The sequence below is a fragment of the Falco rusticolus genome, chromosome 6 (genome assembly GCF_015220075.1).
Source record: "Falco rusticolus isolate bFalRus1 chromosome 6, bFalRus1.pri, whole genome shotgun sequence".
Taxonomy (NCBI): Eukaryota; Metazoa; Chordata; class Aves; order Falconiformes; family Falconidae; genus Falco; species Falco rusticolus.
The window spans coordinates 30,991,219-31,014,872 of NC_051192.1; the positions used below are offsets into that span (position 1 = coordinate 30,991,219).

At 36.2% G+C, this 23,654-nt stretch overlaps 1 protein-coding gene across 2 annotated transcripts in view; it reads right to left on the minus strand.

Moving 5' to 3' along the window:
• Window positions 1-22,600, minus strand: part of TBC1D32 (TBC1 domain family member 32) — an 84,258-nt gene extending 61,658 nt beyond the window's left edge. Inside the window, exons 1-17 of one of the 2 annotated variants that reach the window (XM_037392409.1) lie at window positions 22,528-22,600; window positions 20,070-20,224; window positions 15,867-16,028; window positions 12,870-13,047; window positions 12,155-12,226; window positions 10,844-10,969; window positions 9,875-9,953; window positions 9,630-9,730; window positions 9,481-9,542; window positions 8,818-8,962; window positions 8,030-8,089; window positions 6,500-6,599; window positions 6,093-6,230; window positions 4,781-4,873; window positions 4,389-4,531; window positions 1,797-1,924; window positions 443-644 (exon numbers count right to left, since the gene is read on the minus strand). In XM_037392409.1, the coding sequence (XP_037248306.1) occupies window positions 443-644; window positions 1,797-1,924; window positions 4,389-4,531; window positions 4,781-4,873; window positions 6,093-6,230; window positions 6,500-6,599; window positions 8,030-8,089; window positions 8,818-8,962; window positions 9,481-9,542; window positions 9,630-9,730; window positions 9,875-9,953; window positions 10,844-10,969; window positions 12,155-12,226; window positions 12,870-13,047; window positions 15,867-16,028; window positions 20,070-20,224 (1,944 nt within the window). In that variant the 5' untranslated portion in view covers window positions 22,528-22,600. Of the gene's footprint in view, window positions 1-442; window positions 645-1,796; window positions 1,925-4,388; window positions 4,532-4,780; window positions 4,874-6,092; window positions 6,231-6,499; window positions 6,600-8,029; window positions 8,090-8,817; window positions 8,963-9,480; window positions 9,543-9,629; window positions 9,731-9,874; window positions 9,954-10,843; window positions 10,970-12,154; window positions 12,227-12,869; window positions 13,048-15,866; window positions 16,029-20,069; window positions 20,225-22,117; window positions 22,347-22,527 lie in introns of those variants that run through there. The other variant, XM_037392410.1, reaches the window with a different exon arrangement.
• Between the last annotated feature and the right edge of the window lie 1,054 nt (window positions 22,601-23,654).

The window sequence follows — 23,654 nt, forward strand, 5'->3', positions numbered from 1 at the left end:
AGTATTTGGAACCTCCTTTTGTCCTCCCTATCTCCCATCAAAATAAATTAGTTTAACCTAAAAATTACTGAGACCATAGCTTAGGAGTTTATCTTTTCAAAATATCCCAAACCAAGAGTGAAGAGAAGATCTGTGGTGGACACTGGCTATCATGACATCAAGTGACACCTAGCATCAAGGGCAATGAATGATAAATCTCATTGGTGCAACTTGAGAACTCCTGGTTTAATCTTAAGGCACAGAAGTCTCAAACTAAGCTTCTGCTGGGTTCACATAGAGAAGGAAAACTTGAAAAGTAGAGCTTCATTCTAACAATTCCAAGCATTATCTCACTACTTATCTATAATATAAGCAACTTGAAGCAAAGACCAACTATTACATAAGCTGAATCTCTTACAGTTAGATTTTTTTTTCAGTCTCCCTAATCCAAAACACGATTTACCTTTTTCCAGGCCTCTGCTATAGACTCATGCAAGCCATAAGGAAGTAATATCTGCAGACCTTCACAAGTTCTATACATCTGACGACACACGAAAATGAAAGCTCCTTTAACAGCTGGCAAAAGCTCGGCTCCAGATAAAAGAGAAATATCATCACGGAGAAGCTTCTTTGTAAATGGAACAATTACATGAACAGCTGTAGGACTAGAAATAAAAGAACACTTTTAAAATGTTGGGGTTTAGTCATAAATAAGCCTCAAAACAAATCCTATGACTAAACTTATTTACATTTTTCTAGAGGAAAAGAAATTATGGAAAGAAACAATGACCCACTATGGCAGGGGCCAATTATGTAACAATTTGTTAACATCTGTCAGAAGAAAAGAAATACACAGCAAGTGATTTTATTTTGCCTACAGGTCTACATAAGCAAAAATGCATCTATTGTCTTCCATCCAGCCCACATAGCCATGAACTACACAGACTGTTTTATAGGAGTCCAGCTGGGAAGTATAACAAGAAAATCATTTTGGTTTCTGCTTGACCAGTGTTAAGGATATGTTAAGGCAAAATTTGTCCTTGTTCTTCCTTTTTCCTACCTGAGATCTCCTTCTGAAGTCTTCTAGGTTTGCAATGCAAAGCACAACTCCCTCCAAAATACTATCTTTTACTTCCAACCCCCCTTAAAAACATACGCAGCTTCTGAGAATCCTCCACTTGGAAGACACATATTCCAAACATTTTCATGACCTGCAGCTTAGATATTTTTAAAGGCTAGCTTCAATTTTACTGCCCTATTTCAAGTTTTAGCATCACCTAACAATATACTACCCACAGGATCACAGAGATCCTAAGTTAGGTACAGTGTTACAAATGCCAGCTACTGATAGAAGATCTGTCTCTACTAGATGTATTGAAAAGTGAATGGTACATTAAATCTATTATTTCAATAACTTAAGTTGATTTGTAATATTTAGTCTAAAAAAAAAACAACAAAAAAAAAACCACCAATAAACCAAACAAAAAACTGAGAAGAGAGGCCTTTGGCCTGAACAGTAGCACAATGACTACAATGGAACCACATTCAGAGAAAGGAAAGCTCTCGCATGAATAAGTAAAAGAACAGAAATCTTCCCTAATAAAATTATTTCTTTGAAATGTCATTTCACCTGGTATACACCTCTCTAATACATTCTCTGAAACACTTACTAGTTTGCTTGATAATCAGATGTTGTACTCCAAACATAAACAAAACATATGACATTATAGATAAATGAAAAACAAGAAAATTAGTCTCATAAGACTAAAGTAACTCATTAAAGTACTCACTAATGCCATTTGTTAATGCACTCTTACCTATCATCTTTGGCAGTTTTTTCATTTTCTCCATAAAGAAGAAGAGAAAGACCATCTTCTACAGCAGCAATCCTTGCCAAAATATCAGCTACATCAATTAAAGTGGTTTCAAGACAATTTATATACATCTATTTGGAAGAGAAAAATAAAAAGGTTTAAATTCAAGGATTTCGTGAAAGCTGTTTATTGATGTCTGGCTTATGTATGCAGAACCTGAAGATCTCCTTTCCAATGATTGCTTAACGGCTTAAAGTAAGTAAACAGCCTATGTTCAAACACCATCACACAGACATCTTCATCACAAACGACAATAACTGTCATTTTTAATGATATGGTAGAATCCAATTACTGCACAGAAGTAGAGAACAGACTTTTGTAAACTCCTTTTTCTCTTTTTCCACCATGAATGCCAGCCAGAGGTATAAGAACAATGCCCAAATCAAGGTGCAAAATTTGCTAAGTCCCTCGTTGCTGCATGTGCGTTGGCAACTTTGCCCAGAAATGCAATTCCAGTTCCCAAGATTTTCTGTATCCACCTCACTTCTAGGCTGCAGTAGACCCAAACAGCCATTTGCTTTGGAATCATGAGGAAAGTCTTCCCCACTGGAGCAAAGCAAAAGTCCTCTACCAATTTCTTATTTACATCAGAGCACTGTATAGCCACAACTCGGCTGTAATCAAGCAGAGTTGAACATCTAATTCAGCGATTCAGACTGTTCAGTATGGTATCATGACTAATGAATGCGAAATTAATGTTAAATTGGCCATTTCTTATTAATAAGTGAAGTTAATATTCCAATGGTAGACAAGCAGAACATGGGTGCTTCATAAAGAACCTGTGAGGAAGCAGCAAGGGCAGGATGGACTGCAAGGGATGAGAAGCCAGGAGCTGAGCATGATAACAAGGTGGGCAGAGGCAATGGCTTGCCATCGGATGGGCAGGCAGTCCCACCATACCCAAGCAAGGTGAGCAGACAAGGTCCAGTGATAGTAACCAGTTTACCCAACAGTCTAGATCCCCTCCATTTTGTGCAATACAAAAAGTTTGCACCTTTGTTAGAACAAATACAACAAATTCCAGATTCACAAAACATAAGGAACCCACTACAGCTACCGTGCATTAAATATTTCTGAACATGGTATTTTTTTAAATAGACAGTTACTAAGTCACAGGAGGGCTAACAATTTGGTAAGAGTTCAGCCACATACAAGAGACAGCTGAGCACAGCAGAAACAAAAAGAAGAAAGGGAAAAACTGTTGAAAGTTGAGGTAATTTCTTTTTAACTACTAATTTATAATAAAGAGAGACAGCTGTATATGCTTTAGAATACCACATGACCACAGAGACTGCCTGGGGGATTACACAGGCCTCCATCACAGAAAATCAATGAAGTATTGCCTTAGTACTGCTTTTAAATTTGACTATCAGTGTTCAAAGCATATGCAGGTTCGGTCATTTTTTGTACTTGAAAAACTTGGCACTGAATTTTTGCAAGGTATAGTAAAAACAAGACAATTTAAAGTGTTAATCTTGCAAAAGCATCCATAGATAGCCTTGTAATAAAATGTCTAAGTAATGCTACTGTATTCAGTACAGACACCCACAGAAGAACTAAATTATTGATATGACCAAGTTTTTGCAGACTATTGTTTTAAGCTTTACAGAAATAAATACTTTAAAATATTTACTTTGAAACTGATTTTTTTATATCTTTGAATACCATTTTTGTATAGGTAAACATATTTTCAGGAATGAATAGAGTCTTTTCTGAAGAATAAACAAATTGCGCTGAACAAATAATCAGAAGGATATTGACTAAATTCAGTTTTAAGAACCTAGATGAGGTATTTAAGTTAGGGACCCAGACATCTTTGCAAGCATGAGTCTCGGGAATTAAATTTGGAATTTCTCAGCCATTAAATACTCTCAAAATCTCTTTATGTAAGACAGCTCAGGCTCCTCCATGGGCATTTCAGACTCATAGCCTCTCTGTCTTGAGACTTACAGTCACCTAGATCAATTAAATCATCTTGGCCAAAACAAAGTAAGACAGGCTGAAATTATAACTAGACTTTTAACAACCTCATTAACGTTGCCCAAGATTTTTACCATTTTGATAGAAATGTTAAAAAAAAACCACAACAAAAGAAAACAACCCACACTCTTCCTTTTACCAATTGAGAAAATAATAATTTTTCACAAAGAATTACCTATTTTACCTATACTAACTATTGAGAACACTTAACTTCATGTTGCCAGTTGAATTTAAAAATTTAAAAAGGAATAAAAGTAGGTTGCCTTTTAAATAGAAGGTAGAGCAAATAAACGTCCAAGAAATATCCAAAAGACATCAGAAGGAAAAAAAAAAAGCTATGTGCTTCTCTCAAGTGATTTTTGCTACCATTCACAAGATTTCAAGAAAACCAAGTCTGTCAATCAATCATAACCTACAGTACTTAAGGCATACTATGACAGCTAATGTAGAACATACTACAGAAGTTGCTATTTGTCTAAATAAATCTACATAGAAAACACAGAAAAATGATAACATTCTATAGATTTCAGAATTATTTGGAAGATTACTACAAACCTGTGTGCCACTCAGTAAACTTTGAACAGGATGAAGTAGGGCATCTATCACTGCATCCATATATAAACATTCAGCAGCACATCCTGTTTGATCACAAAAAGCTTGCAGAATCTCCATAACAAGACTTGCTGGAGAATAATTGTCTGGTGAACACAAGAAGTATTTATTAGTATTTTAACTTAAACAAACACATCTTTATGTTTTATTAGATGTTTCTGAATTATAATTTTGCTAAGCATTGATTTAACACAATTACAGGGAAGAAGGAAAGGTAAGGAAGGGAAGAAAAAAAGCTGCACAAATAACAGACTCAAATCAAAAACTGCAAAAGAAGTTACAACATGCCTCATAACAATGATATGTATTAGCATCTATTAAACACAAACATTTACCTGTATGTGCTGCCAAAGCTGTCTTTGGGTAACTTGGGGAGTAATAAATAAGCTGAGTAAACAATACCAACAGATCGGTTATGGATACACGATCTATTAAAAAAAAAATAAAAAGAGGAAAGTACTCTGCAAATTAATATGCAACTTTCATTTTACAAATGAAATGGATCTTGCAAACATATCTAAACAGTGCTTTGCTTTACTGAGAAAAACAACATGTGTACACCTGATAAAATAAAGGACACGTGCATCCATGGGACTCTACCGAGGTATTTCATGATCAACTAATAAGCCTTGACCTTGCTCCCAACAACAAACTTATAGCTAAATGCAGATTGGAAGCTATTGCTCCAAGTTGAATGTAATTATGTTAATAAATCAGACAATTTGTAAGGGAAAAGTTGCTATCTGTGAAGCCAAGGACACTATTACGAAGACAGATGGTGAGACTGTTACTTTTCTAAGGGAGAGAAAAAAGCAACCATCACCAACGGACCACTGCTTGAATGGTGTTACACAGATAATCCATAATTGAGAAAAGCACTCCATTACTAGATGTTTCTTCCTCAAAACTGCTCTACAGTGGATCTACTAAGTCTTGATTCTGAAACTAGAGGGACAAAATACCTTCAAAAGACAAGTCTCAGAATTAGTGGTCAGTAATGTTTTCAATTCTACACTGAATTCATAGAGATATTAATGTAACAGAACACTAAAATTTCTCTCACATACTTGCATTTGCCAACTCTGCACAGTGTATCACCATATGCACATCTCCCTGGATATCAAAGGGCTTTTCCATTCCACATCTTTTGTCCTTACCAACATTTCTGTTCACATGTACCAACTTTTTCCTCTAGCATTGTTTTTACCTTAATTATATGAATAGGCTAAGCTCAGAGCAATTGTTTTCAATTTGCAATTAGCTTGCAATACTGATTTTGTTTCACACCTGAAAAACAGTTTTGGTCCCTGGACATGTCTTTCTTCCAACCAATTATATCAATACGTTTGACAGAAGATATTACTCATACCTAGAAAGACTGAATTACTTACACACTGACCCAACTATCCTTCAACATGAAATTCATGTATTAAACATAAAGACAAAAATGATCTATTCAACCACATCCATCAAAGATTAAAAAACTATGTTGCTGCCCAGAATTGCCTATACTATCTTTTAAGAAAGGTTTCCAGGCACAAAATTATATTCTGTTCAGCAATGTCCACAACATTGCAGTGGAGACATATATTAAGTATGGATAAAGAGTTTCTCAACAGGTTCCATTTTCCTCAGCCCTCCCCTTACCTTTTTTATTATTCAGCTGTACTGGAAAGAGATTTCGGCCTTGCTTATAGATCAACAATCTTCCTAAAAGGCACAGTGAATGAACAAAATAGACGTACTGCAATTCTGGTCCAGTGTAAGAAAAGTTCTGCTTATCACCTTTAACAATAAAACCAAACAAATATAATTTGACTTTCAGTTTACTTTACAGTACCTAGCTACTACCTGCAACATACATGTATCATTTTAGATATAAAGACAGACAGCCCAAGTAACTAACGACTGCAATCAGTGTTCTCTCAGAAGACAGACACAATATTTTGGGAAGAAAAAGAACAGATAGAATGTCTTCCTCTTGAGGTAGCATGCAAAGACCTACAGAATGTGGATGTATGGGTACATAATCCAAGACATGCAAATATACTCACTACGATGCTGCTGCGAGAAGTCATCGACTCCCGAATTTTTATTAACTGATGCCTTGCAAAATTGAAAATAATCAACACATTGCTGAACAGCTGCACTAATCTGGGGGAAAAAAGCAGAAAATAATAAAATACCTGGCATTTTACAATAAAGTCATCCTCTCTTGAATCCAAGTACTGTCCTTTAACACAAGAACCTGAGTATCCACTTCACTGCAATTACCTCATGTTTCATTGCTTTGGATGGGTTACCCAACAGGAGGCAAAATTTTACAGAGCTATTAAAATACATCACTATTATTATTACATTATCACACTACCAGCTCCATAAGCATTAAGACAATCTATGAAAAAAAGAGTACAGAGAACATGCAAGTATTTAGACACATTAATGGCAATGATTGCCATATTGTCATTACTATGGAAGACTTTCATTTTCCACACATGATACAGTTTAGTAAATATATTCAAGACAAAGTTTAAGTTTGGTTGTTGGGTGCTGTCAGTGCTATTCCTGTTCTTTGCAGAAGTGTATCATTATCATAGCATTATCTTCTAATCAACGTATAGAAAAGTTTAAAAATTATCAACATAGATTTAGAAAGGAATCGCAAGTATTGTTCATATGAACAAAGAACGACCTTTAGCTTTATTACAGTTTGGAGCTGGTAAGATTTATTCACAAGTGTAAGTAAAATATACAGACATACATAATAAAAAAATAATCTGATGTTTACTCTATGCTTATAAATTAGACTATGCTGCTCATAGACTTCCTATTATAAACTTTTTGTTCCATGGAACGTGCTTTATTCTATGCACACAGATAAATGAGACAAACATCTCTTAATAGCTGTCTGTATCTTTGTCTCCCATCTTGAGGTTTTATCTTAAGGTTTTACATTGTATTTCACTTGTATAACAAGATTTTACAAAATAGTCAGTCCTGTGTATATGAATGGATCACACATCTATATTGGTCTTACTGAAATCAATGAAACTTCCACCCCAGTGAAGAGATCTGCCCATACAGAATATGTGATAGGATTAACACCTACGTTACTAAAGATGTTTTCCCAGTTTGATTTATCTTGCTGACACTATGAATCCTTAATGCTTCATATCACAACTTAAAGAACACAGTGGTGGCTTTTTCATCTCTTTCCATCAAAAATCTAAATTCAGCATAGAGTTTCTGGTGTTTTTCATACACTATTTGCTATTTTTATACATTGTCAGAAATAATGCTAAATATGAATACAACATAAGGAAACAATAAATAATAATCCTAATTAAACACCTGCTGTAAAACTTCCAAATTTCCCGTTACTCAGATCTATCTGGTCACATACCTTTGTATTTAACAATGACTTATCTAAGCAAAGAGAAACTAAAAAGTTAAAAAGCAAAAGGCTCATCTAGCTAAACAACATGGAACAGCTCTGACAAAAGGAAAAAAGGGAAAAAATGTTCAAATTACAATGTGCAAAGCAAGAACAATCTCCAAGTAAATTTGCCTTTGGAAATACTTACCAAAGATTTATATTTCTTTTCCAAAAGCCTAAGTACCACTGTTCTGCTGTAATATGCATGCTAAAATGAAAAAGAAGACCTAATGTCAACTTCAAACATATAAGTTTTATTTTTTAATTAAAAAGCAGGAATTATCTCCAATTATGTTCTGTTATTAGGAATCTTGTGCACAGTACATATTCAATGTATCAAACCTCAGCTTGTGTAAAAAGGTATTATACTTAACTGAGCCTTCTGTTTGCAGTACACTTAACATAAGAAAAAAAAGTAATTAGAAAAATGTTAGCAGAACATGCAGTAAAACAGAAAAACAATAACTACGCTGAAATGTTAAGACTAAGTGTTTTGACATAGCCATGTAATCCTAAATTAGAGGTGTCTACATGGTAGGCTGCAAAAACCTCTAATGTCCACTGGAGGTTAGCAAGTTGTGTGTAGCGTATCATATATATAACTGTACTTTCATGCTTATCACTTCTTCCAGAATATGTGCATCTTTTAATGGCTATCAGTCAATTATGACAAAAGGACTGAAGTCACAAAGTGCAGTATGTTCTCAGAAATTCTATGAAAACTAGTAACTGAATAGAAATGGAGGGAGAGAGTAGTTTTAAAGGGTAAAGGGCATAAATGCCTAAAAAAACCCCCAAACTTCCTTAATTACAGTGCTCATTATAGGTTGTTATCAGGACACAACAGGTCTGTGATAATAACACTCATAAATAAAAGTTTTTAAAACATGAAAAAGTTATGGGGTTTTGGGTTGTTTTGGTTTTTTTTTTACTTACCGTCCACTTTTTAAACCATATTGCTTTGATATCTAGCAGAGCTAAGAAGTAGATTGGACTCAAAAAATCTGGAGAGGCAGGATGATTAGGTTCATCTTTTACTGACAAAAGTGACAAGGTACTCTCCACTACTTCTTCCATGTACCTTGTGACACAAATACAAAAAAACAAACAGAAAACAAATTAACTTAAATTATTCCACCAGTAACATTCAGGAACAAATTTATTGTAAAACCTTAAACCTTGTTTAGGTAAATCATAAATATGAACAACATTACCTTTAATTTCATCTTCTAAGCATATTAATTCTTTGTATTACCATGAATAAAACTGATACTAACATCCATGTGTATTGTCCCAAATTATTACATGTTTTGTAAGTCCTAAATATTACACGTTACTTTGTAAAACATCCAAACTATATTTGTTAAAAAGCACTTAGGATACTTCAAAAGATAAGCAAGCAGCTTAACATGACTCATGACTATTCCTATGCAACCTCCTTATTCAACTTTTCCCACACACTATTTTTATTTCACCCCTTATCACTGACCAGTCATCTTTGCATCGTGCATCAACTCTCTGCTAAAATTATATGTATCTAATTACATGCCAAAAATCATTAAATTAAGAAACAGTGACAGGTTTTTGAAGGTGACATACTTTTCTGGATGACGAATCCAGGAGGATGGAGCTTCCTTTTGGTACTCATTTAAAAGGCGGACCTGAAAAAATAATTACTAAAATTAAAAAAATAAATAATGCATAAAATTTCAGTAATGGTAAAAAACGTACACAATGTTCATTTATACCTTTTTAAGTAAATAATTTATATCTTTGTTAGATACATCCAGACCAGCTGAAATACGAAGAGAGTATTCTCCAGAAAGGAAGTACAACTCTAAGTGTCTTGCTAAAACAGAAGAAAAGAAAAAAAAAAATCACCAGCATGAAAATAGTGACAAAACAGGCTATTATACAGCTTAATTATAAAAGTTAATCTATTTTCAGGATGTACATAATTCATCAAGTCTTAAATGTAATCAAATGCACATACCTAAACTTGTATAGACATCTTTTGTCATATTAAATGGAGAAGAAGAAAAGGCTTTTGCATAGAACCTAAGAATTTTCTCCTAAGAGAGAAAAAGCAAGCAAATTATTAAATAGTCACGTTACTGTGTATTATTATTGCACAATGATCAATATGTAGTGGCATTATTCTTAGTATTATATATTTATAGGTGTTGAGCATATTCTATAAAAATGTACAGTTTGGGAGCGCAGAAACCTACAGTCCAAGGAAATTTTACTCAAATACTTTAACTGACAGTACCAATGCAAACCATCACTGAAATACAAAGAAGTAGATCAGGGAATATTACTGTACTTTTCCATTAACGTTAATGGTTTTATGTTACTAAACATACCCGTGACTTTAACTAGCACTGGTTTAAAAGAAACCGTAGCTCTTCTAAGCTGAAAGAGAAATAAATGACAGCAGGTGGGGCAACTCTCCTATTTATTTGGTAATCACTTTAAAATTCAAAGAAAAAGAAAACAAGGCTTAACTGGGATAATAAATAACCTAAAAGAAGTTTAAGCAGCTGCCTCATCAGTGCCTGTGTAATACTACTATGTAACATTTTCTCATCGACATGGAGCATATATATGACTTAAATAGGAAATATTAACATGACATGTTTTACAGAATAATTTTGTCTTTTTTTTTTTTTTTTTTACATCTGTTTGCTAGAAGACATTCAAACATCTTTATTCCCATTAAAAGATATGCTCCAGTCTCTAAAAACCCTACTGAAATCCTGTTGTAATCCTTTAAATCAAGACCTACTGGAATCATATAGTTCTTTTACTTCAAGAAGAGTTTGTGTGATACATACACTCATAATAAAATGTCTTGGGAATCTGCTGAATTACTCATAGTAGGTAAGTAACTCCTTACTCCTCTTCAGTACTCTTTACTATGGCTACACATCTGATAACTAAACACAGAATATTAGCTTACACTGAATGTTGCATCAGGATCTGACAGAGACATCGTCAGATGCTTACGCAGATTTGGCCAACTCTCAAAGTTCAGTACATCAGAGGGAGGGGCAAAGCACAGTGTCTGCAATGCTTCTTGGCGAACCTGAAGTAGTCAGAAAGATAAACATCACAAACCCATTCACAGCAACCTCTCAAATATGTAATTTAAAATATAATTTGGAGGCAGGAAGGCACAGCATCTGGCTGTAGCACAGATAAGGAATTTCAGAATATTTCTCTTTACTATACTTTTATGGTAGTTTAGACAAAACACTACACCACTGAGGAAAAAAAGAAAACCAAACATATATTTAAAGAAGCAACAAAACCATTTTATATGCGTTTTCAATACTAGATAGAAGACTTATATTCTATTTTCTGCTTGTAATCAAATACTTTGTTATCAGGGAATATAAGAAACTATGGCCAAGTGATACAAACATGCCTAGCAGCTCTCTAAAATGTCAGTAAAGTGGAAACAGAGTTATTAGACACTGTATTTTACTGCTGAATTTTCATCAGCATTATAATCTAAATAATCTCAAATAACTTTTTTTGTTCTATTGGTAGACAACTGATTTCTAGTAATAGATTTCATATTCCTGAAAGAAACTCTAGGAAATTTTAACAATATTTAATAGCATCAGACTTTTTACCTGGTTTTCTAATAGAACTTGAACACAATATTTATACCAGTTCCTACCTACCATGCCTTTTTCAACTGCCAGACAATCCCAAATAAATCTAAGACAACACTCTCAAAATGATGTTTCTCCAAGCTTCAAAAATATCAGCAGCTGATGCTGATTGGTGGTTAGAGACCCAAATTAGTACTGCCACTGATAGAAAAAAAACTAACTTGGACTTTATACATTCCACCTGGCAGCAGCTTACTGGCAAATCAACAGGCAATTCTCTCTTCTGATAGGGATAACACAAAGGACAACACCGAAGTTACCGAGAAGGGTAAGAGACACATATACAGGAAAATAAGTGTCAATAACTTTATTTCTCACAGAACAACTTTTTCTAAATTAAAAATACACATCTGTAGCATACAGAGTCCTAACAAAACAAAAAAGATACTTCCTGCAACACTAATTTTTGAACCAGATAGTTATGAATGATGAAATACTGCACTGCAGAGCAGCAGCTGCACTGAAGCCAAGATATATCAACCAACAAAGACACTTCAGTACATGTGAACTCTGATGTATATACAGTCTGTTTTCCAATATGCCATAAATATTCATTTGTATTAACCTTTTTTTTCTGTTTTTAAACTTACTTCCTTAGGCTGAATAGGGTCAAGCCTTTCTACAAGCAGCTGTAATTGTTCTTGACTCATGAACGTGTAACTCTGTAACACACATTATAGAATGATCATTAGTATATTTTATTAAACTGAATAGCAGACAATTAAAATCATCAGTCTTTCTGATATCTAATTTTCTTTTAATAATTAGGACTTCAACATTTATACTGATTTAATATTAAAGTCAACATTCTAAATGTTTTCTGCTGTTTGCCCCAAGTTAAATTTATAGCAACAAAATTGGCACTACATATTGTGCTCTGCTGTACTTGAGTTTCCTGTATCTTCATAGAATTCCTTATAATAATTCATTCAGTAGGTACTATGGCATGGTGCAGTAGTCTAGAAATGAACTGCACATTACTTGGCTCCTGAAGTAAAATCACAAAATGTTAGATGATGTATTGTTTTTACCATTATTTAATCTTTTTCTTTGCAGTACTGGAATAGGTACTTTAGAGCATATGGGCATCACATTAATCTCATCTAGCATACGCTGTCTAAAGGTTAGATAGCTAGTATAAGCTTAGTACTTCAAAGTGAAAGAAAGGTAATTAATTTGGTTTAAGATATATCAGATGGAAAGGATGAACTTTTTCTAGGGCTGTTCTCAATCTCCACTGACAGAAACTTAACAATTTTGCAGTGCCACACTTATTTCGTAACATAGAGAGAAAACACACTGTACTTGGTTGAATGAGGAGTCACTGTCAGAACAGTTGTCTGTGTAATAGCCACTCTGACGTTCTTTCTTTGGTTTACTATCCAGCTCCTTATTACGCATCCGATCTTCTTCAAACTTGTTAATCAAAGATTCTATCACAACCATCATGACATTCTTCAAGGCATGCATCATTTCTCTGTATCTTCAAAGCAAAGATGATTTTAATATTAAAAAGCATAAAAAATCACTAATTAAAAAAAATCACTGAATTGTGAATAACTGAATATTGCATAATGCTACTTCGACCCAAACTCACAGAATTTACACATATGAATGAAAAACAAATGCAAATCCAAAATGAGCAACAAAACATGTATGTACCTTAAATGTTTCAGATAACTATAGTTTAAAATTACAGTAAAATTCCTTTTTGCCCTTCTGAAACTATTCAATAAAATACCACTAACATAATCCTGTTTTGGGAGGTCCTTAAGAACAAAGTGAATCCTCCAAAAGGGAGAATCTGTCCCTGAGAAAACAGCCTAGTTCTCATCCTTGTTACTGTTTGTTTCTTCAAGTGGAACATCTAGTTTTTCTTCTGCTATAAACCTTGAGCAGAACCGAGAGAAAAGAACACATCATCCTGACTCAAGATCTTGAGTACAGGTCATGTACAAAAAATAATTTTCTTTCAACAAAACCAGGGTTTTTCTAAGTTACATATATTGAATAATAATATCCAGAAGGAAGCAATTCAAAATATAAGCTGCTTCAGAAAAACACCCTATTGTAAAATGTTGATATTTTATTTCAAACTATTTCTACTTTAAGACCACTATTACTTATTTTACAGTCACCAAAGATATAAATTACCATATTGTGCTTTAATATCCTCCTACCTCTCAAATGAAAAATATAATATACAGTCATATTTAGTTCATTGGAGCTTCTTCTACCAACTTTAACAAGCACAAGAACCCTAGGGTCCTAATCCTCGAAACAAGAAGACACAAACTGCATAATTTGAAAACAGTCATCCTAACATCTATTTCCTGCGTGGAAATACAAGCCAAGTGTAGTTGATTTCTAACATAAATGACTGTACTATGAAAATACAGAATGGAACATTAAGGAGTTAAATTGCTTAATACGTTTTTCTCCATAAGTACCTTTAAACATACTACCTACCACAGAAAATGAGTAACTGTTATGAACAAAACTGGAACCTTGAATGATCCCGAAATGTTATCAAGACCATCACAGTGAGACCCAATAATGCTCGATCAGAGTTCAGAATGCTTGCAGACGGGTGACAAAAAATGACCCTATGAAAGCATGGTTCATAAAACATATTTCTGTGTACTTCTAGAAAAGAAACCATCTGAAAATAAATAGAAAATAAAATCTTCCAGAACAGAAACACATGTCATTTTTTAATTCCTTTCTTACTGATGACACATACTAAACAATAAGCATCAAAGTAAATACTAGTTCCACCAAAAAAACACATGAAGTTAAAATTGTGCAGTAAGAATGAGTGAAAAAAAACAGTTCAGCTAAAGTAATGTATAAAATAATTTTAGTGGCTAAAATACATGACAGTCAAAAATTGTCTTTTTTGGGTTTGTCCTCTGCAACACATAAAAATGACCACTGATGCTAAAATAGTTGGGAGTTAGTTGATTTTTATTTGCCTACATTCACCATTGCTCACTTTAATTTCATTGTTTTCACACTGTAATGTTTCAGCCTTAGTAAAGCCCTCAAAGCCCTCATCATTGGCTCTCTATAACAAAAACAGAGAGGCAAGGACCTCATTCACTATGACAACGAAAGTATATTGTTTGCTTTAATTAAAGAAAAAATATTTTTAGAACTGCTTTAAGCATTATGATATAGTTGGATTTTGTACAGGAATTCCAAAAAACAATGTGATGCACAGATTAAACTTCTGAAGTTTTACCTATTTTCTGGAAGTAACAGCTGTATATACGAAAATCATTTTCGTAAGTACTAGTGACCACTGCTTTAAAGAATCATGGCGATTATCTGCCCATGCAAATCTGAAATCCAAAGCATGAAAATTCAGTAACAGAGCTACCAGCCTCTATTCCACGGACAAGTTATTTTAATGTCCATAGGAAGGTGAATAAAGTTAGTAGGGAAGACATGACTAAGAAAAGAATTTAACTGGTACTCACAGAGGTTTTTCTATTGAAGGCTGCTTTACTAAATACGGTGTTCAAAGCCAATTAATCTGGACCATAGACCCTGTAATATGCTGACATGTGCATACCTACTGATTTCTGGCCATCTGACAGTCTGAGTCAAAAAATCTTAGACAATTATACACAGCTGGTCCACATACCAATTCCACATTATACAGATAGCCCTGCAGAAGTATCTTTGCATGTACAATAAAATACAAAGCAAGATAACTCAAACTTTAATTTTTAAACTAGTCAAGTTTAAAAGCAGATCTGACTAAACACACTACTCTCACAGGACACCTGGTTAGACAGCAAGGAAGAAATCCTTAAAAAAACCAAAAATACACATGTATTCTCATTTATTTTTTTTAAAAAAACCCACCTTGTCATGCACTCTCCATTTATATCTACAGAAATCATCAAACCTTAATACCTGATAAAACAAATTGTTCCTTTAGGCCAGCTTCCATATTACAACTGAATTTAATTTGCAGCAGTAAAACAGTATGAAGTAGTGATTCTTCTCTCAAATCTTACACCTACTGAACTCCAGTCCTAGATACCTCAAAAAATTCATAGACTTGCTACCGATCTTTTTATGCAATACTTCATAATCTTAATTCCAGAGTGAGAAGAAATACGACAAAAGCATTGTAGGGTGGGAATACCTGAATTGCTTAGCACTGATTTTTTGGAAACAAAGAATCACTTTTGTTACCAGTTGGTTCAGAATTTGTTCAAAACAAGTTCTGGAAAGGAGAAAGGAAGACATAAGAAGAAAAAAAAATGTGAATTACATGTATATACTCACTCTTTTGATTCACGGGTCTTCTTAGTAACATGTTGGACAAGCGTGTCATAGCCAGATACTTCACCCTGATTTTGAGCAGAAGTACATTTTTCTGTTTCTTCTTCAATCACAGATCCCACTGTATTATTTATATATTGTCTAAGGTATTTCACAAACTCATAGCTGCAACAAAATACACAAAATTAACAGATTCCTTGAGCTCACCGTCAAACATACTCAACATTATATTAGCATTCATTATCTTCTATCCCAGAAGACCCCGTTACTTTAAGGTAAGGGTTTATGACTTGCAGAGAAATAAACTTCAATGGTGTAAAACACCACAGTAAAGTCTGATTTTTTCCAATATGGTCATTAACAGCACGTTCCAGGAAGAAACAATACCAAATAGTTTCTAATTTCCTTTTCTGCTTCTTCTAAATGTAAAAATCTACTCAGACAAAAGGTTAAGGTTTTGTAGACAAAAATAATAGAATATCAAGAAGTCTCGAATTCCAAAAGAAACATTACTTGGAACATCCTGAACATAGCACTGTCTTATGGTATATCCATCTGGTATTATTATTTATGCAGTATACATACAAAATGAGAACAAACCGAAAACACAATTCATAAATTCTACCGTATGAGCACATCTAAGGTTTAAGAAAGTCAGTGTGTCATGATAGCGTGCAGAAGCCCTCAGTCAAACTAACAAACTAACGGTCTGTAATTACATGTACATATTAAAAACTAGGAAATTGGCACTTTGCACTCATTATTAGATACTCACAGAAACTCGTTTAAACAAAAGAATAATCAAAGGAGGATTTCAAGTGAAAGACTCTCAGTGGGTCCTCAAACACTGTGTTAGCTACAGGAACTGCTAAAAAGTAGTGCTCAGAATATATTTTTTTTAGTTAGTTTTCTGATTTGTATAAAGGACAAGGCAAACAGAAACACACAAAAAAGTAATCATACATAAACAGTAGATGCACATCATTATATTTTCATTATATCAAATGTAGATGTGCAACTTTCTGTTCATTTGGATAATACAGAGTGAGAAAAATTCAAATGAAAGTCAGTTCACCATGTAGGTACTGAGTCCAAAGCTATAAAATGCAAATGTAAGTAAAAGCAACTGTTACAAAAAGTTACAACTTTTGCCTTTCTCAGATACTATAAACTAAAAGAAAATAAAATCATATTACGTTCATGGTACGTTAAAAAAATAAGCACAGAAATTGCATCTTGTGTCATGATTTTTTATGTACGTACATGGATTGCCTACCTCAAGTTCCATCAACTATAAGGGCGCGGGGGGGGGGGGGCGCACCCTCCTTTTTTTTTTTAACCCCTTCATTTCCCACTTTAATTCCTACATCACTTTTGTTCTCAATGAAAGTAACAAAGAAATACATTTCAAGAAAGGTGCAAACAAGTTTATTTGCATTTTCATTTGTCTTTAAGGCTAGCTTTTTACTTCTGCCATAATAAAATGGCACATGACTCCACTGAATGAAAGCTTTCATAAAACTTTCTCCCATTTGTTTTCCAACAGTAACATTTCCAGGGTATACATTTTTGCAGTGGCTGCTTCGCTCTGAAATACACAGCAATCACATCATTATTCATGCCACTAAGTTTATGTCTGCTTCATGTCCTTGCCTTGATCTTCTGTATCATTTTGCCACCTTAAAAATGTTCTGCAACACAGAAGTATTTCAGCAATGATAGAACTACTTCCTCATATGTAGAATCAAGTCAGACTGAACTGGACGGGCTTACAAACGAAACACCAGGAAAAAAAAAAAAAAAAAGAAAAACAGGGTTAAAAAAACTCTAGGACTTAAAGAAAAAAATACAACAGAAAACATGCTAATTATCTAGTTTACAATACTGTTCTCTACCACTGCACATAATTTTTTAACTTGATTCCATTTTCCTTTTTATTAGCTTTCTGAGGATCCTGTGTTTCTGTCTTTTGTACATCAAGGTGGGAACAAACCACAAAGCAGCATCTCAAAATCTGATAAAAATTCTGAGGCAAAATAACCATAAGTTAACAGTGCCGATCAAAAAACTGAGCTAAACAAGTGCACTGTGATGCCAAAACGGCACAGAGTAACTGCTCAGAGACGAATTTTGTCTTTAAGCAGCAAAGGTATTTCTTTCGTGCAACGCTGGGGAGCTAGCCGATTTGCACCGGACAAACTAGCTCCAAAGTTTTCAGTGAAAAGTTAGATATTTTATACAGTTTTCATGAGAGGTTACACAACATCTTTACATACATACTCATTTGATTTTGACACCTAATCATTCCATCCACAATAGGGGGGATCTGTCTAGGTGGAGTAGATCTTTCGATTTTCTTTGTTCCTGACTTGATGGTCTCCTTATCTCCTTCAGGTGCCCACCTTATCTTTTCTAATTATTCAGAGTACATTCCTTTCTCAACACAAACAGAGCATCACCCAGAGCTTTGTACCAAACTCATCCTGACTAATCTTTTTATTTTAAGACCTTGTTCTGTTTCAGTTGGACAACCCAAAAGCACACACTACTAATAAAGGAGCTTGTAGTCTGGATGGATGAGGTAAGGCTCAAGGAAAAAGCTTCTTAATTTTCTCACTAAAAAATTGCCATATGACTGCTCTGAGCTTCCATGGAAACCAGCCTATATCGCTGTGGGTCATGAACAAGACTACAATACCTCCAGAAATATTCCAGGACCAGAGTAATGCTCACATTCAATCACTTTATTTTCCATTAAATGTAAGTTAAAACTTTTTCTCATTAAAAGAAAGTACCTTTAGGACCACCGATTCTTTAACATACCGGAAAGAGTAATGGATGCCATGGTTTCACTGTTTTAAAGAGGAAAGCTATGTGTGCATTGTTTCCACAGCTGTAGACTTTACTCCCTTACCCTGGGTATTCTCCTAGTAAGCCCTCAGAAGAAATATCTTACAGAAGTAATTTCAAGGTTTTGGTTGTTCGGGCTTTATTTACTGTATGTATCTTTCTTTAATATATCTTTCTTTAAATAAAAATTGTTTTATTTCAAAATTACATGCAATTTTCAACTTTGATATGTTTATAACCATCGTTTTTACTCTCATGCTTGTCACCCAGTAACCTGGTACTCAAAATTCGCAAGATGCCAACAAAAATGTTATCCGACACAATTTGTAATACAAATTAAAATTAAGCTAAAATACATTTTAAAGCATTTAGCACCTTCAGAAGATACAAAAGCACAAAAGTTTTTAAATTATAGTGAAATTTTAGATAAACCCTAGTTCTATTTCACTTATTTACTTTTACCTAACTTCTACCACTCACAAAGCAATGCTAAAAACTAGACAAATTTAAAAGAGTGTAGATAGTCCTGCTTCTGAAAAAACTGGCAGGGAACCAGCTTTCTCAGAAAGAGTCAGGTCACAAACCCGGTCCTTATTAAAATGTCTTCAAGGTCATTTCAGCATGATATTCTGTTGATTTACCATAAACACATACTAAAAATCTCCCATGGAGTAAAAAAATAAGCAAGTTAGAATACCATGGAAAGGCAAGAGGAGTGTAGGCTCCAGAAATCTACATTGCATGTAAGCAATGCTGCACTGTCAAGTCTAGTTTAACAGAAACATGATGGGGATACATTTCTGCTTTATTCAAAACATAAATTAAATAACTACCTCATAAGACATACAAGGGTTCAGTAACATAAGCCAAACAGAACAATCAAATACAGAAGCCAGCTAGCCTTCTTAAAATTTACCTTATTTTGGAAAACAAAATTAGATTGTCTAGCAGGTGTAAAAACACTGCCTGACAGCCTTCAGTGAGGATTCCTTCTAGCTTCTGTTCATGTGTGCATTTAGTACGTTACATGTACATATTCATGAGAGTTGGCCAAGTTAGGTAGTTTTCTAAGTCACTCTCTCACAAACAGCTCATCAATTACCATTACAGTAAAAATACAATCACCAAAAGTGGAAAAAAGAAAAAAAAAAACAACTCAGAAAAATGGCAAAATTAATTTTATTCTCTAAATTAGCAGGTTTTGAGAATTGATCAGTGACAGGAATATCTATCTATATATAAAAATACATACACATTCACATAGAAATATAACTTGTAAATATTTCCCAGGAACAATATAGTTCAGCACATTTCACCTCCTTCAAAAGATTAAAAAAAAAGCAAAAATATTTTTACTTGTGAAAATTTTCATCTGTTTCCTCCAAATGCAAGAGAATCTCTTCTGCACATTCTACTGATGGGGCTCCAGTGATTTTTTCCTTCACACTCCGCAGCAGCTGCCTAAGCATAGACTGTAACAGAGCTTCATCTTCACTTGTAAAGTGCGACATCTGTATAAAGCAAATATAAGAAGAAAAAGCTCTCATAGTGTTGGGTTTTTTCCTCCCCTCAAGATGCTAAAATCATAAATCCCTTAAATTGTCACTTTTTTCCTGTTACCAACAACATGAGATTTTCTATCAAAAGACACAATCACAGACAAGAAATATTTGACAGAGCTTATCTTCAGATGAGCTGGAAACAAAATAATCATATCAGTTTTAATAAACCTCATGTTAGCTTAGTACAATATTCCTAAACAAGATACTGCATTAAGAAAAGCCTGAATATTCCTGTTCATAGTTGCTTGAGGACTTTCCCATCAAACAGGCACAAGACTACACCGTAGTTTGTTTTTTTTTTAAAAAAGGGGGCTTCTACAGATGTAATGACTGCATCTTGATGAGAACCCTCTACAAGTCTCTCAGCTGCTTCTCATCCACTACTACTACTCAGTTCTGATTTTTGGATCCCTCTGCTCAAAGCTCTTGCCATGCCCATGATCAAGGCTGCTGGCAGCTTTTGCAAGGGGTGGTGGAATTATCAGCACTATTTTAATTTCCCTGCAGCAATCAACTGCAGTGACATGACAGTCCAGTCAATCTAACCCTACAGCTACTGGGAGAAACTGGGAGGAGCAGCAGCAGCAGCGAGAAACTGGAAACAGTCCAGAAGACAGCATCTTATCAGTTTAATCTTGAAGGGTTGCAAAAAAAGCCTAAAAGCTCCCTTTCTATCTTAATTAATTAATTAATCTAAATTTATGGCTTAAACTTCTTTATATTCCAATCCCCAGTAGCAGGTCTAACATATATTTCTAGTTTATTTGAGGAAGAATGATTTAGAGACCTTTGAGGGGTTTTTATCAAAAAGGAAAACAAAAAAAAGTCAATCAAAGACTCTCCACGCATCTGTGAATAAACAATATGCACACTTGGAAGAGACAATACAATAAATCACTTCTTTGTACTTAAACACCATTAACTAATAAAACACAAATAAAAATCAAAGCCATATAGCACCAGCTGGAGGAGTTACTCTTTATGAAAGGTAACGTTTCCGAGTTAGCAGTTCTCTGTGGTAAGTAGCACAGTTGCTGAACATTTCACTTTCACTAAACATAATTCAACATTAACTCCATCATCTTACCAGAAATAGTGTTACAATTTAAAAAAAAAAAATCTTGTAATAATCTTAACTCCCTGATTTGCAGTCCTCTTTCTTATAGTCTCAAGGTATTTCCTCAAAGTCAATGTATTTTTTAAGTCTATGTAAACCACTCTCGTAAGTCTTATATTTTGATCTTATTGTATAGCACCCTAATCCCCTGCAAAAAAAACTTCATTATTTTGGTATAACTAGGCATTTTTAAAAGTACAACTAATCTGGTACTGGTTGGCAATCCCTGCAAAGCCCCACTCAAACTATCCATAAAGACAGATCCCTAGAATATTGCAGTTTCACCTCCAATTTGCTTTCAAAAGTCGTATTTGACTAACGTAAACACTAACAGATACTCATCTTAAAATTACTTTGTAAATGTTTGTGGTTCGTTGTGTTTGGGTTTGCTGGGGTTCTGTTTGTGTTAGTTCCCCCCCAGCAGCCGCACCTCCCATTCAGTTTCCGGGCAAGGTTTAAACCGTCGGTTTCTCCCCAAGAAGCCTGAGCACAAGCCCAGTTTGCGGAGCCTTTCCAATTTCTAATTCTGTTTCCCGGCACCGTCCCGCAACCGCAAATCCTGCCGCAAAACCCAGGGGACGATTCAGACGCGGCCTGTTGAGGCCAGCATTCATCCTTACAAAAGCCTTTGCTTGAGGCAAGGCTTGTAACAGAAAACCTGGCAATTTTAGCAACAAACCAACGACAGCAGTTCACAGAAATAGGAGTAGTGCGAGAATTCCTACCCCCTCCCGATTTTTATCGTCATTCCACTGCGTATCAGTTCTCGGCTGTTACCAGGTTGCTAGTGCCAACTCGTGTATGACAGCGGCTTGTCTTTTAACAAGCGTCAGGAGAGGAGGGTTCACCCTGCCCGGGTCCCGCTCGCACGCCACGGCTGAACGCACCGCGGGGCTCTGCCAGGGCACCGCTCCGGCACCGCCGCAGCCGCCCGCGCCGCTCTCCCCCCGCAGCCTCAAGGCGCCCCCCTTCCCTGGCCCGGCCCGACCCCGGCGCCCCGCACTCCCAGTTCCGCCCAGCGCCAGGCTCCGGGGGCCCGGGCCGGCCCCGCGGGTTGTGGCGAGGGGCGGCGCGGCCCGGGGCCCTCTCCAGCTCTGCGCCCCCGCCCCGAGGCCCCCGGGCCGGCGGGAATCACCTTGTAGGCGGCGGCTGCCCTCCCCGCCGCGGCGGCCGCGCGTCTCCCCGGGCGGCGGCCCTTAGCAACCGGCGGCGCCCGCTGCCGAGTCTCGCGGGGCCCTTAGCAACATCGCGAGAGGGGCCGGGCCGCCTCAGCCCGCCGGCCGCTCCCCGTGCGCGGCGGGGGAGCTGCTGCCGCTGTCCCCGCACGCCCCCTCGGCCCTCGCTGGCTCGGCGCCCCGACCCGCCGCCGGCGCTCGCCTTCTCGCAGGCTTCCCCGGCCAGCGGCGGCCGGCGGGGCGGGCGGCCGGCCACAGCCCCGCAGGCTCTCTTCGTAACGGGTCCGAGCATGTAACGGCCTCCGTTGCCGCGCCGAGGCTGTTTGGCTCCCGCGAGCGTTCTCTGCAGCGCGGCATGGTGGTCTCTGTGTTGTCGGCCAAATTCCTTAAAATGAAGGTGCGGAGGAACAGCACTGAGCTGGGAAATGATGGGTCCGCACTTGCCCCTCGTTCTCGCCTCCGTGGTGAAGCGCCCAGGCCACGGCAAGGGAGAACCCATGGCCTGGATAACAGACAGGGTTATCGATAAGCTGCCCCCTGCCACCCAGCAACACTCATTAACCATTCAGCTGCAGTTAACTCGGCTCTCCTTGTGTTCAGGCTGGTGTGTCGGGGCTCCCCTCCGTCAAGCCCATGGTGGCCGCCAGCCATCTGTGTGGCAAAAGTTTTCCGCTAAAATCAAAGGAATAAACTTATGACGATATTCCCAGTTTACATCAGCAGGGGAGCAGATTGTCTCGATAAATGAAAATATGAGTGGCAAGGTATTTTCCAGTGCTCTTTAACTCTCCAGAGGAAGTATTACTGAAAGAGTAGATAGTAGTATTTTCTATTCAAAGAAATGCATAACACAAAACAGCTAAAGCATTTGTATTTAAAATCATTTTCCATTAGCTCCATTAGCTTATTTGCAAGCCAGAAATGAGTTATAATAAACCCTCATAATGATGTTTGACAGTGCTTGCATGTAAGTTGACTCATTGTACATTTTTACCCTCTACTCCTACTTTTTTCTAATGATTTTGATAATGTCAGTAACGCTGCTCTTCCATGATGACATGTTCCTGTAAGTGGATCTGTAGCCCCT